The 15000-nt window shown below is 49.0% G+C and overlaps 1 protein-coding gene across 1 annotated transcript in view; it reads right to left on the minus strand.

The window, feature by feature from the left end:
* diaph1 (diaphanous related formin 1) overlaps positions 1-15000 on the minus strand; it is a 128265-nt gene that overhangs the window by 69972 nt on the left and 43293 nt on the right. Inside the window, 12 exon segments of the mRNA XM_080526807.1 lie at positions 1627-1748; positions 3984-4100; positions 5075-5193; positions 5456-5566; positions 5651-5753; positions 8125-8264; positions 8387-8450; positions 8649-8732; positions 8877-9007; positions 9396-9497; positions 9690-9851; positions 11025-11051. Of these exon segments, the coding sequence (XP_080382933.1) occupies positions 1627-1748; positions 3984-4100; positions 5075-5193; positions 5456-5566; positions 5651-5753; positions 8125-8264; positions 8387-8450; positions 8649-8732; positions 8877-9007; positions 9396-9497; positions 9690-9851; positions 11025-11051 (1282 nt within the window).

Genomic DNA, 15000 nt, shown 5'->3' on the forward strand with positions numbered 1-15000 from the left:
AGAAAAAAAACAGCCCCTGGGTATGTTAGGGCCTCTAAGTGACCTATCAGAATGGCTGGTTGAGAAAGGGAGGGGTGGACTAATGAGAGAGGGTCGTTGGGTGTGTGTGTGTATCTGTGGGGGGGGGGGGGGGGTCTACAGGTGGAGAGGGGCCCGGGGGCAGACTGAGCATGTGCAGGACGACGGCTGATTGGCAGAGAGAGGAAACGCTGCAGGGTGATTGGACGAGACGGAACGACCCCATAGCCGTATCCCTCGACGAGAGACAGACAGAAGGAGCGAGGGGTAGAGACAAAAGAAAGAGGAGAGAAAAAAATAGAAAAGAACGAGAGAGAGAAAAAAGAGGTAAAGAAGTCATAAAAAAACAACCCTGAGAAATTCAACGACACAATAAAATCACGAGATGAACAGAGAACGGATAGAGCGTAAGTGTGGAGGGATAAAAGAGGGAGAGAGAGGAGAGGAGAGAGAGGGAGATGTAGATTGAATGAAGACATAGGAAAACAAGTGAGAGAGTGTGTGTGTGTGTGTGTGTGTGTGTGTGTTCTAGGTGAGAGGTGACCAAGGGTACCCTTCATCATCAGAAAAAAAATTATTAAATAAAAATTAAATAAAATGCAGAATATCCAGAGTTCAAAGAAAAACACTAAATAATGCATGCAGGGCAGAATTGGGCTGCTTTCCACCCATAATAACAGCAGTCTTAAAGGAGGGCAGCATGTATGAGAGAGAGAGACTGAGTGAGTGAGTGAGTGAGTGAGTGAGTGAGTGAGTGAGTGAGTGAACATGTGTGTGAGTGAACATGCCGTAGTCCCAGCCTGAGCCTGCTGTGCAGTGAGCTGTACACTGGTCTGGGGAGGCTCGCGGGGGTAGAAATGGGAGGACGGGCTCATTGTACTGCATGGAATCAAACACAGTATTTCTACCTCCGCCAGCCTCACCTGCTACAGACTCAGAATGGACACACTGCAGCCCCCCCCCCCCCCCCCAACCCTGCTGTGCTGCCTAAGACACAGCCTTTTCACATTGTTACCATTTAGCAGACCCTATTATCCAAAGCGACTTACAATTAGAGATCACAGGGACAGTCTCCCTCGAGGGTCCCTGGCTAAGCGCCTTACTCAAGGGCACACTAGTGGTGGTGTTCCCAGGAGGGAATTTAACCTTGACCCTGACTTTCTGATCACCAGTCCAAATCGCCATCCACTAGGCCATCACTACCCCGACATTGTCCATTCCTGTACTCTCACAGCGACTAAGGCGAAGGCGTAACCAGACCAACCCAGTACAGCTCGGCTCGGCTCAGCAGTGTGAATAGGGTTCCCTGGAGGGGGGGTCTAGACTGGGTGTTGTCCCCCATGTCCTGAGGTTGCATGTTTAATAAAGGGAGGAGAATATAATGACACCCACTGAAGCCATCACCTCCTTCACCAGCTTCCTTGGAGACAGCCCATCTCTGACTCCCCCTTGTGGAGGTTCTAAGACAGCACGTGTGTGTCCTAGAACTGTCGTGTGTGTGTGTGTGTGTGTGTGTGTGTGTGTGTGTGTGTGTGTGTGTGTGTGTGTGTGTGTGTACGTGTGTGTACGTGCGTGTGTGTGTACGTGCGTGCATGTGTGCGGTCTTACCGACTAACACCTCAATGTCCATTTTGATGCTGAGATTGCGGCACTTGAAGTCAGGGTCGGCTCCATTCCTGTGCAGCACGATCTGAGCGATACTCTCATCTATCAGCTTGTAGTACTGAGGCCTGAGAGAGAGAAGGAGAGAGGGAGAGAGAAAGAGAGAAGAGAGAGAGGGAGTTTGATAGACTGTGTTTGTGTGTAGGAGAGAGAAAGAGATTGAGTCTGTGTGTGTGTGTGTGTGTGTGTGTGTGTGTGTGTGTGTGTGTGTGTGTGTGTGTGTGTGTGTGTGTGTGTGTGTGTGTGTGTGTGTGTGTGTGGTGCAACACATCTCTTGTCTGGTCTCAATTCTGGAGGTGTCTGATGCTGTGACCCAGTGTGATGCTCCCAAAAACTCAATACTTTTTATTTATTCCCACACTCCTTCTTTTTCTCTCTCTCTCTCTACCTCTCCCTCCCTCCCTCCCTTTTCACTTCAGTCGTTCTTTTTAAATCTCAGATTCATCCGTGGAGCGAGAGAGACATCTAGTGTCCGTTTTTGAAAAAAGGCTCAAATACGTAAAACTATGTACGTAACTAATACCTTCACAATATGGTTTGTAAGTACATGATCACACACGACACACAGAGCCAGGCTTACTGGATACACTGTGAATGGTCAATTACTTATTTGTAATTATATATTCGTAACTATTTTTGCCAGATATGTCCAGTATGCTTGAGAGTTGAAGGAGTGTGTGTGTGTATGTGTGTGTGTGTGTGTGTGAGTGTGTGTGTGTGTGTGTGTGTGTGTGTGTGGGTGCGTGTGCTTATGCGTGAGCGTGTGTGAGCATGCATGTGTGTGTGTGTGTGTGTGTGTGAGTGTGTGCGTGCGTGCGTGAGCATGCATGCGTGTATGTGTGTGTGTGCGTGTGTGTGTGTGTGTGTGTGGTCGTCCTGTGCCCAGACAGCGCGTGGCACAAGGCCAGACTGGAACATGTAAAGGAGAGAGCAGCAGTGCGTTCATCCTCAGACCCATGTCACTCCACCTCTCTACCTCTATCCTCATTAACAACACTCCATCTCTTTCCTCTCCTGTGTACGGTATCCCATTTCTCTGCCCCCCCCCATTTCCTCACGCTATGATTGGCAACCTGTCTTCCCCCCCCCCCCTCTGTCTCTTGGACTCCATTACGCTCCAGCTCCAGTGTGTGATGGAGTATCACCTGGAGGGGAAATGGGGGAGAGCAGGCGAGAGAGGGAGAGGCAGGGAGAGGGGGGGGGGGGGGCAAGACAGAGCCACGGATAGAGAGTGAGAGAGAGAGAGAGAGAGAAAGAGAGAGAGACAGGGAGAGAGAGGCAGTGAGAGGGTGGGGGAGACAGAGCCAAGGATAGAGAGTGAGAGAAAGAGAGAGAGAAAGAGAGAGAGACAGGGAGAGGGTGGGGGAGACAGAGCCAAGGATAGAGAGTGAGAGAAAGAGAGAGAGGTGGGAGGTAGAGAGAGTGGAAACCTTGTGTGTGTCGGAAAGCATGAAGGACAAAGCTGGGCCACCTACTAGACTGAATCTGCCTCCTGTATACAAGTCAAGGCACGTGTCACTGAGAGCTCAGGATCAGACTAGAAGAGCCTATTACCCATGTTCCTCTGTCTCTCTCTCATTCTCTCCATCACACTGTCTGAGAGTGTCTGGCTCACAACTCTCCTCTCCCTCTATTATTCCATCCCCATCCTCCCTCTCGTTCCCCCGCTTCTCCCCCCTCCCTCCATCCCCCTGGCTTTAGGAGGGTCATTAGCATATTTCTGGTGATAAGGTGAGGATGCTCATTTCCTATTAAAATGGAGTTTGTCTATTTTGCATACATTAACTTTACTTTGAGCTCTGGAATGACGCACTGGCAAAACAAACAAACAGAGTAAATGGGGAGAGAGAGATAGAGAAGGGGGAGAGAGGGAGAGGGAGAGAGAGATAGAGAAGGGGGAGAGAGGGAGAGGGAGAGAGAGATAGAAAAGGGGGAGAGAGGGAGAGAGAGAAGGGGGAAAGAGGGAGAGAGAGATTGAGAAGGGGGAGAGAGGGAGAGGGGGAGAGAGAGAGAGAGAGAGAGAGAGAGAAGGGGGAAAGAGGGAGAGAGAGATTGAGAAGGGGGAGAGAGGGAGAGGGGGAGAGAGAGAGAAGGGAGGGGGAGAGAGAGAGAGCTCTACCAGTTCCATATGCCTCAGTCATGACAGTATCTGGTGACTCAGAGGAAAGGCGGGCATGGTTAATATCCAAGGTCAGGGGGAGGTTGACTGGTTGAGTGAGTGAGTTTGTGTGTACGTGTGTGTGTGTATATGTGTGTATATGTGTGTGTGTGTGTGTGTGTGTGTGTGCGTTCCCAGGCCGTACCTGACCATGTAGTCGTTGCGGACCAGCAGCAGGTGCTGCAGCATGGACAGGAAGTGTGTCTCCGCCTTGGAGTCTTTGACCGTGTTCACCAGGATCTGGAACACCTCCATCACATCGGTACGACCGCACGGTTAAGGAACACACGGTCGAACGCTGCCAGGGACTCGACTCTCAGGCACATGGTCTGCTCTAAAACCCTGTCATTCAGTCTGAGGTCACAGGTGGACCAGATGGGTCCAAAGAGTGCAGAGCTCCAACTTATCCTAGGAGGAGTGTCTTTCCATGCTTGCATCTATCAAATGCTTACAGATCTACTGTGCTTAGACAAGCGTGGCATCTAATGATGCTCATGGAACACCAGAAGTGATGGAGAGAGAGAATTTGGAGCGCCCCCTTGTACTAGGAATTGGGAGTTCTCTCCACCAGAAGCTTTGACATACAGACTATTCTTGTCTCTACTTAAAGAAACCTTTCTGTTCATGAGTGTCTTAATCTTTAAATGCTCTATATGGATCTATCCGTCTGTACAGCCCGGACTGTCTAGAGCATGTGGCAGACATTCATGTTATAGACATTCAAGTCCAATGAGCAAGTCCATAGGGGGAAAGGTAGTTTGATATCATGTCTTGTATAAAGATCAGAAAATGAACTTCCTGATATGTTTTTGACTGTGTTCCAGGGGACTGAGGTGATCATTGATTGTGCCCCGTGTGTGAAACATGATGACAGCACCCTGGAGCCACCTGGTGGTGAGAATCAGAACCACATGACAAAGGTGTCTGACTAGAATCTGATACTCCATGGCCCAGTTGTTCAAAACGTTTAATCTGGATCAGAATGATCAGATACATTTTTTGCTATCTAGGATCGGATCTTATCTGGCTGATTTAGAGTCGTATAGGGGAAATCAGCAAGCTCAATCTGATCCTGGATAGCAAAAAAGAATCAGGATCATTCTGATCCAGATGAAAGGTTTTGAACAACTGGGCCCTGTAGTGACCTAACCCCTGTCACTCCTACATCAGAGGTGCTGCTCAGGGACTACTTAGGCCCTAAAGGAACTATGCAGCATCTCTCAGGTGGAAGGATATTCCATCTCGATGCGTACGTCGTCCAGCCGGGCCTTGAGCTCCTCTGAGTCTTCCTCCGCCTCGTCGTCGTACACCATCAACTGCACCCTCAGCTCCTCACTCTCTATGGTCCTCAGATCCTACAGGCAGGGAGGAGGGAGAGAGGAGAGGGGGAGAGAGAGACGAGAGGGGAGGATGGGGACAGGGAGAGGGAGAGGGGGAGAGAGAGAGGAGAGGGGGGGATAGAGACAGGGAGAGGGGGAGAGAAGGGGTCAGAGAGCAGCTCAGGATCCAAATAAACATGAGATAATGGTCCAGAATAAGTGTGTGAATGTGTGTGTGTGTGTGTGTGTGTGTGTGTGTGTGTGTGTGTGTGTGTGTGTGTCTGTGTGTGTGACTCACGGTCAGTATGTCTCGTAGCCCCAGCCTCAGCAGCTCTGAGCGGATGTGGATCCTGAAGTCCAGCTCCTCTCCTCGACTGATCAGAGCGTTGATCAACTGCATGCAAGCACCCTACACAGGCAACAAGGTCCATACGTCAGGTGTCGAACAAAGGTCAACGTCTGTGTGTGTGTGTGCGTGTGTGTGTGCGTGTACCTTGAGAGCTATGGACTTATGCATCCCAGACAGGAGAGGCTGAAACCTCTCAATGTCGTGCTTCTCTGCCTCCTCCGTGATGTTCTCCAGAACACGCCCATGGCTATAGAGAGAGAGAGAGAGTTGAACACACACTAACTTACTGTCACACACACACACACACACACACACGTCCACCTCAAGCTCATGTATGCAGGGTTCCTACAAGTTTCAACAAGTCAAATTTAAGACCTTTTTAGACCTTTTTAAGCCCTCTTTGGGTGTTTACCTATTCGCGACACATTTCACCGCCATACAGACAAAAAAGGAAGCGAATTGGCATTTTTTTGGTTCCAGCTTGATTAATTTTCGCGTAAATAGATGTGGTCGGACTGATTTCCTTGCAGGATCTCATTTTTAAGACCTAGCACTTTTTAGGACTTATAAATTGGATTGCTGGATTTTAGACTTTAAGGCTATTTAAGACCAGCGCGGGAACCCTGTGCATGAGCCTCTCGTCCAGCAGCATTCTGTGACCATCAGGACTGTGAGGAGGTTAACGACCCGCAAGTTGCTGGAGACCTGGACAAGACCAAGGAGTTGAACCAGTTCTTCAACAGGTTTGACTCTGGGGCTCCTTGTCTCCCTCCCCAATGACTCCCCACTCCTTCTCCTTCTCTCCCCAGCTCCGCTCAGCCCCTCTCCCCTCCCCCCTGCCCTGTCTGGACCCATTTACACCTCTCACACCTCATTCACAACTCTACAGCCCCCTGACACCACTGCCCCCCCCCCCCCCCCCCGCTCCAGTGTCTTCATCAACATGGCTCAGAGACAGCTGGGAAAACTCTGCACCAGGAAGGCTGCGGCCCAGTCGGATGCGTCAGTGGAGGCCAGGAGACCGAGTACAGAGGACAGTTCTCCTTTGTCAGTCAGACAAAGGAGATGGTGGTGGAGGACTAGGGTCCCCCTGTCTCCTGTTTCCATCCAGGGAGAGGACGTGGAGGTGGTCCAAAGCTGGGGGTGCCCCTAATCAACTGGAGTGGACTGGTAACACTGAGGTCCTGTATAAAGCCCAATTTATACTTCTGCGTCGAATTTACGCGCGGCTACGCAAGGGCTCTCCCAATTTATAGTTCTACGTTGGTCGCGTCGCGTCGGTCGGTGTACTCATAGCGACATAATAGCGATCAAAAAACGTATTTTTGTTATGCTTGTTGAATGTCTATAATGCATTGAAATGACAGTAAACTAAGATAATAAGATGGTTATCATAATTTTTCAAATCTTTATTAATAAGTAATTACAGAAAAAGTAAATGACATTTCTGTCATGACTTCCGCATTTATGAGAGAGTCGGAATGTGACGCTACCAAGCGGACCAATCACAGTTCTTATAGATAACTTTACATTAAATATGTCTATCATAAATATAATTTAAACCCAACGAACAGCCATGGGGCTCCCTGTAACTAATCATTTATTTCTAAATAAACAGGATTGTACATCTCGTAAATGTGAATCGCGCTCCTTATAGGAAGGCTGTGCCTGACGCTTCCATAGGGCGCTCCGTTGGAACGGTGTACTCAAAGCGGCATAATAGCAATTTTTGTTGTTGTTATGCTTGTTGTAAATAAAAGTTCTATGATGTATTGAAATGACATTAAACTAAGATAATACGATGGTTATCATAATTTTTCAAATCTTTATTAATAAGTAATTACAGAAAAAGTAAATGACATTTCTGTCATGGCTTCCGCATTTTGGCCTACGAGAGAGTCTGACTCATGTCGGAATCATGTGCTACCAAGCGGACCAATCACAGTGCTTACGGTTGCGTAGGCACTGCGGCGTAGTTACATTTTTGGAGAGGTGCGCGTCAACCTACGGCGTAGCCTACGGCGTAGCCTACGGCGTAGGCTGCGGGCCTACGCAAGCTACGGCGTAGGCTACGCCGTGGATTTTACGCAGAAGTATAAATTGGGCTTAAGAGGGGCCAGAGCTGGTCTTATATCCTGAGGAAGCTCATGTCCTTTGGCGTGTGCAGGACTCTGCTGAACATGTTCTACCAGTCAGTGGTGGCCAGCGCAGTGCTGCATGAGGTGGTATGCTGGGGGGGCAGCATTAAGGAAGATGACACCAGGAGGCTGAACAAGCTGATTAGGAAAGCTAGTTCTGTCCTCAGTGTCAGCCTCTATACTGTAGAGGAGGTGGCCAATAGAAGGATGAGGACCAAACTCGTGGCCATCTTGGACATTCCCTCTACATGACTCTGTGACAGAGCAGAGAAGCTCCTTTAGCAGCAGACTACTACAGCCACGCTGCACCAAGGAGTGCTATGAGAACTTTTCTGCCTGCCGCAATAAGACTGTACAACTCCTCCTCCGGCTCGATCGTGGCGATGAGTCAGGCTGGGGGATGTTAAATCATACCGAACTGTTCTTACTGTACATAATGTTTCAGATGTCTATTTTATTTATCTATCTACACACACTCACAGGTTGTCGGGGTGATCCAGGATGCAGAAAGCGGACAGCAGTTTGACGACGTCCACCATCATGTGAGGAACTCTGGGATTGATGGCTCTGACCAGCAGAGGAATCCCCTGGGCTGAGGCCAACAAAGCATTGAGACCATACTGAGAGAGACAGAGAGAGAGAGAGGGGGGGGGGGTGTTAATTCAGCTCCCTGTGACATAATCCCTGTGACATAAGGGAGGCTATGTCCTATATGATATTATCGTACAGGCAGTCAGCCTACCTTGTTGTTCATGAAGGCTTTGAGACAGCGGATGACCTCATGTTGACATTTGACTCCCATGTTCCTGAAGAGAGGAGAGGAAGGAGAAGGGTTGGTCTGGTCGAGTGGTGGGGGGAGTTTAAGTGGATTAAAGGGAGGGGTGAGGAGAAGGGTGAGGGGAGGGGTGAGGAAGGGGAGGGTTAAGGAGGAGGGTGAGGGGAGGGGTGAGGGGAGGGTGTGGAGGAGGGTGAGGGGAGGGGTGAGTATACAATTCCTCTCTTACGGGTATTCGTCTTTCTCCTCTTGGAGTTTCCTCAGGAGTTCCAGCAGCAGAGCCAGACCCTCGTCTCCAAAGTTCTGCACCCAGCTAAGACACACAGAGAGAGAACCACATGTGGGTCATGACATTGGCCTGCATCAGCCCACAAATGATCAGAAATAACACCCGTCATCGAGGGATAGCCATAAGCATGTGTGTGTGTTGGTTAAAGAGAGTGTGTGTGTGTGTTACCTGACAGGGTTGTTGTTGAGGGACACTCGTAGGGACTCCAGGCAGGACAGTAGCTGGGCGTCTCGGGGTTCTGTCCTCAGCTCATGGATGTACATCATTGCTGACTTGGAGCCCTCCTTCTGGTCCTGACCCTGGGAGACACACACACACACACAGACACACAGACACACACACACACACACACACACAGACAGACAGACAGACAGACAGACACACACAGACACACAGACACACACACACACACACACACACACACACAGACACACACACACACACACACACACACACACACACACACACACAGACAGACAGACACACACACAGACACACAGACACACACACACACACACACACACAGACAGACACACACACAGACACACACACACACACACACACACACACACACACACACACACACACACACACACAGAGAGACACACACAGAGAGACACACTGTTAAATGGATACTGCCAGATAAGGTAGTGCATGTGCACCAGGCCCATTAGGAGTGCTACTTACAGCTTTGGAGGTGTGAAGGTACTGAGAGACCATTTCTCTCTTAATGGTGATGTCTTTCTCCCTCAGGGGCTGAGCCTTCTCCTCATTCAGGTTCATATCCACCTGGAGGGAGAGGGAGGGAGGGAGGGAGGGAGGGAGGGAGGGAGGGAGGGAGGGAGGGAGAGAGGGAAGGGAAGGGAAAGGAACAAGACTCAAGACTCTGCTAGAAGCATCCCAAAAGGTCTGGAACATCTCACACACACACGCACGCAAACGCCCGCACACGCACACCTCCTCTTCCAACCCCCCTCTCACCAGCATCTGTTCGAAGAGCACCAGGACGTTCTCGTCAGGCAGGTCGTGGAGCCGGTCCCCCTGGGCAGGCAGCTCGTACTGGGCTGCCGTGGAGTGGCGCTGAGCATGGCTGTGGGGCTTCTCCTTGTCCTTCTTCATCCTCATGCTGGTGAAACGCTCCAGCTGTCGGGGGGGCACAGGGGGTCACAGGGTCAGAGGTCATGGAGGCGGAGTTTCCTTCTGCCACGACGCCACAGTGGGTGTGGTAGGCCTGAGCGACACGCCCTCTGGTCGGCTTAATCAGGAACTTTTACTCTATACCTGTCTGACGCACTTGGCCTGTGGATTAGCCAGCAACGAGCTGTGTGATGTGCGTATCACAGAGTGTGTTTAGCGGTGTGTAGTTTAGCAGTGTGTAGCTATCCGTGTTTAGCTTAGCAGTGTTTAGCTAGCTGTTTGTAGCTAGCCGCGTTCAGCTTAGCAGTGTGTACCACTGGGGACATCGGAGGGGGACACAAAGCAGTAGCAGCGGTGCATGGACGGTGTTGATCATTGTGGTCCTTAGGGCTGAGATTAGGGTTAGGCTACACCAGAGAGAACCTAGCCTTGGTCTAACCCCAGCAGTCCCCATGACCAAGCCCAGCTCGCCTCCCTCCCTCCCCTCAAGACTGGTGACCAACGAGGGGGAGGCAAGGCCATGGACATGGACCACCAGGGTGAGATCCACTGGTTATTATGGGGTGTCAGCCCCTAACAACCAAGGTATGTAGAGATACACTGGATATTATGGGGTGGCAGCCCCTAACAACCAGGGTAGGTAGATATATTGGTTATTAAGGGGTGTCAGCCCCTAACAACCAAGGTATGTAGAGATAGACTGATTATTATGGGGTGTCAGCCCCTAACAACCAGGGTAGGTAGATACATTGGTTATTAAGGGGTGTCAGCCCCTAACAACCAAGGTAGGTAGAGATAGACTGATTATTATGGGGTGTCAGCCCCTAACAACCAGGGTAGGTAGATACATTGGTTATTAAGGGGTGTCAGCCCCTAACAACCAAGGTGGGTAGAGATAGACTGATTATTATGGGGTGTCAGCCCCTAACAACCAGGGTAGGTAGATACACTAGATATTATGGGATGTCAGCCCCTAACAACCAAGGTGAGTGGAGATACACAGGTGGTTATTATGGGGGGGGGGTTATGGTGAGGGTCATGGCGTGGTGGGGTAGGGGGCGGTGGAGGTTAGTGGGGGTCATGATCATGACACCAACAGACACAGGGACAGACCACATGGGTGGTGGTGAGTTGGGATGTAGACGCACGGAGAACAGGACTACACACACATATACCTACCTCATCAGGGATCAGCCGTTTGAGTTTCTGTACAGAGAGGGAGGTAGGGAGGGAGGGAAAGGAAGAGAGAATGACAGATAGTGGGAAAGAGGGGGAAGGAGGAGGAAAGTAGTCATGGAGGGATCGAACAAGTACAGAGTGACAAGGAGGGCGATCAATGGAGAGATAGTGATGGAGACAAGACAAGAGAGAGAAAGTGTGGCAGAGATAAAGACAGAGGGAGAGAGAGGGTGGCAGACAGAGAGACAGAGAGAGAGAGAGAGAGAGAGAGAGAGAGAGAGAGAGAGAGTAGGGGAGAGAAGAAGGATCAATTAGACAGAAATCAATCAAGGGAATCGACCAGGGTTTGTCTACAGAGATCATTATTAATGGAGCAGGGGACAGAGGGAAATACAGGTAGATCAGTATCACTCTACTACAGCAGTTCATTAAAACAGTTATTCACACAGGGTCAACCTATCAAATGGAAATCTATATTAGGGCAGCGTCACTAATAAGGTTATGACATTTCAGTAGTGAGGGTGAGTTTGTGTGGGATAAAAAGGGGATTATTACACTTATACACAGGTCATTGAATAACAGCTTGGCCTGAGGTACACAAAAAGTTAATCTAAGCAAGATGAAATATCTTAAATCAAGTCTGGCTGCACTAGTTTTAAGATATATTTTACTTGTTATAAGAAAATCTTGGGAAGTGAAATTTTCCTGTTCTGTTGGCAGATAATTTTGCTTATTATAAGTAGCCTAATATTTCCCCCATTTTATAGCTTTTTTTTCTAGTTTTTGAGGGCTGCCTTTTTTGCAGTGTACACACATTGTTCTCATCACGTTAGAGTGCACTGGAACATTTCCCCCACAAGGGGTCAGGCTACACCCACTAATGTTCTCCTGGAAATGGGACCTTCTGTGATACAGCTGGTGAAAGCCAGGGGGCGCTGATAGTGACAGACACACAAACACACAGACACACACCTAAATGCATGCGCACACACACCTACACTACATGGTCAAAGGTATGTGGACACCCTAACATCACACTGATATGTGCTTATTGAACATCTCATTCCAAAACCATGGGCATTAATATAGAGTTGGTCACCCCTTTGCTGCTGGCACAGCCTCCACTCTTCTGTGAAGGCTTTCTACTAGATTTTGGAACATGGCTGATGGGATTCTCTCGCATTAGTGAGGTCAGGCACTGACTTTTTGGGGCGAGAAGGCCTGGCTCGCAGTCAGTGTTCCAAAGGTGTTGGATGTGGTTGAGGTCAGGGCTCTGTGCAGGCCAGTCAAGTTCTGCCACACCAAACTCGGCAAACCATGTCATTATGGACCTCGTTTTGTGTTTGGGGGGGGCACTGTCATGCTGAAACAGGAAAGGGCCTTCCCCAAAACTGTTGCCACAAAGTTGGAAGCACACAATTCTCTAGAATGCTGTTATATGCTATAGCATTACGATGTCCCTTCACTGGAACTAACGGGCCTAGCCCAAACATGAACAAATTGTTCCAGAAACATTATCCCTCCTCCACCAAACTTTACAGTTGGCACTATGCATTCGGGGCACACGCAGTGCCACGTTGAAAGTCACTGAGCTCTTCAGTACGACACATTCTACTGCCTATGGAGATTGCATGGCTGGATGTTTGCTTTTATGCACCTGTTAGCAAGGGGTGTGGCTAAAATAGCCAAACCCACTAATTCGAAGGGGTGTCACTGTCTGTCTACATACCTTTGGCTAAGTAGTGCACCTAAATGTGCCACGGCCTGAGGGTTCTCACACACACACACACACACACACACACACACACAAGCCGGCATGCACGGTTCTTAGGAAAGTACCTAACTATTTCATGATGACACATCTCAAGATATCAGTGAGTCTATCGGCGGATTTGGCCTGTGTATAAAGTAATCCTGATGGACAGCAGACCTCTCTGTGAGAGGACGGGATTCCCAAATCTAACACAATGACATCATGATGCTCTCACGCTCAGACATCTGTAGCCAATCAGTGGCCACGGCCTGAGGGTTCAAAGTTGACTGCAGGGTCACCAGATCAAACAGCAGAGGAACTTCCCTGACACGCACTGGGCCTCATTCATCACCAACACTTTTGCACGCGCACACGCACACAGTGTTTCCCCACGAGTCATTATGATTCATGTCTGTACAACCTCTCCTTCTCTCCGCTTTCAGCCCTCCTCGAGTTAAACTGAGCTCTGTCTCTCTCTCTCATTCTCTCTCTGTCTTCTCAACTCCTTTCATAGGCTTCACATCTCTCTCTCATTCTCTCTCTCTTTCTTCTCCCCTCCTTTCATAGGCTTCACATCTCTCTCTCTCTCATTCTCTCTCTCTGTCTTCTCCCCTCCTTTCATAGGCTTCACAGCTCATCTCACTGAACTCTGTTTAAACAGACGGGTTCCTACTGCCACACACATCCTTTCTGGTCGGCAAACACACACAAATTTAAATGCGTACATGCATGCATGCACACACACAAACACACACACAGAGCTGGTGTGACGATTATAAAGTCAACAACGACGTCTCCTCATCCCTCCAGTCTACCCGTATCCCTCCCTCCATCCCTCCTCCAGCGTATAATCTCTGCATCCCACCTAAGCCTACCCAGCTGATGGTATCAGGCGACTGAGTGACTGTGTGCCCTCATCTGAGATCTAAAAGAACCAGACTAGGGATGCACGATATTATCGGCCCGATATTGGGAAATTATTGTTATTAAATATGTATCGGTTTTATTACATTTTTGCCGATATAGAGCCGATAATATGAAGCCGGAAATATTTCCGGTTCCGGTTGTCGCGCTGATGATGCTGCGCCTGCGTACAGCCATAGTGGTTAACTAGGTAACAATGTAAAGTAGTGTTCTAGTTAACTAGGTAACAATGTAAAGTAGTGTTCTAGTTAACTAGGTAACAATGTAAAGTAGTGTTCTAGTTAACTAGGTAACAATGTAAAGTAGTGTTCTAGTTAACTAGGTAACAATGTAAAGTAGTGTTATAGTTAACTAGGTAACAATGTAAAGTAGTGTTATAGTTAACTAGGTAGCAGTGGGGATTACTCACCCAATCCATGCATTGCAATAGTTTGGCTTGACTAGCGAGTGTGATGTGATTTTCAACAATGTTGAAATGTATTTCCTATTTTTTAATAAATGAACATTTTAAGAGTCAGAAGTGTTCTCTTTGTTGTGTTAACAATAGTGATGTACCGTATTTTCCGGACTATAAGTAGGGTTGGGTACCGAAAATCGGTACCGGTAGGTACCGGTTACTTTACATTCGGTATAGTACCGAACCGAACTGCAAAGGAGATTTCGGTGCCTCATTTCGGTACTTTTCTATCTCGCCCCCTGGTGTCCGGTGTCATGCAACAGTCAACTGGTGACTCGTGACGTGACATCGCCTGTTAAATTTCCACTCAGTGCGTGTCGTGGTAGTGAGCTGAGCAGTTGTGTATCATCATATTATCGAATTTCGCTAGCTAGCCTAGCTACGAGGTCACCGAGAAGACCTCACAACAAAAGCTCCAACAAAATTGTCTCCTACAGGCTGTCTACTGCGCTAGATAAAGCAGGGGATGACGCCATTTCTGTGGCTCCAGCTGCAACACAGCGAGGGCTGCGTTCGTAAATTCGCTCCGAGAGCGCCGGAGCGCACACTGGGCTCAACGTCATAAAGCGACCGAGTAATTTGATTGGACAAGAGGCGTTCCACGAGTGCTGGTCGGATTTCCTGAGCGTATTTACGAACGCACCCCCAAACACTTCAGACAGTAGTCAGGATTCAGGAAAGGTGAACACACACACACAATCGCGTTTGTGACCACCGTCGCAATTCACCTGTGTTTATCTGAATCATCCCTCTCTCTTGGACGTGACAGTCCTTGAAATGAATGAAGCCAAATGGCCTAATGATCATTTATTACTCGATTCGCTCTCAGTGTTGTCTTGCAT

Source organism: Nansenia antarctica (genome assembly GCF_963989245.1).
Source record: "Nansenia antarctica genome assembly, chromosome: 3".
In the NCBI taxonomy this organism is placed as follows: domain Eukaryota; kingdom Metazoa; phylum Chordata; class Actinopteri; order Argentiniformes; family Microstomatidae; genus Nansenia; species Nansenia antarctica.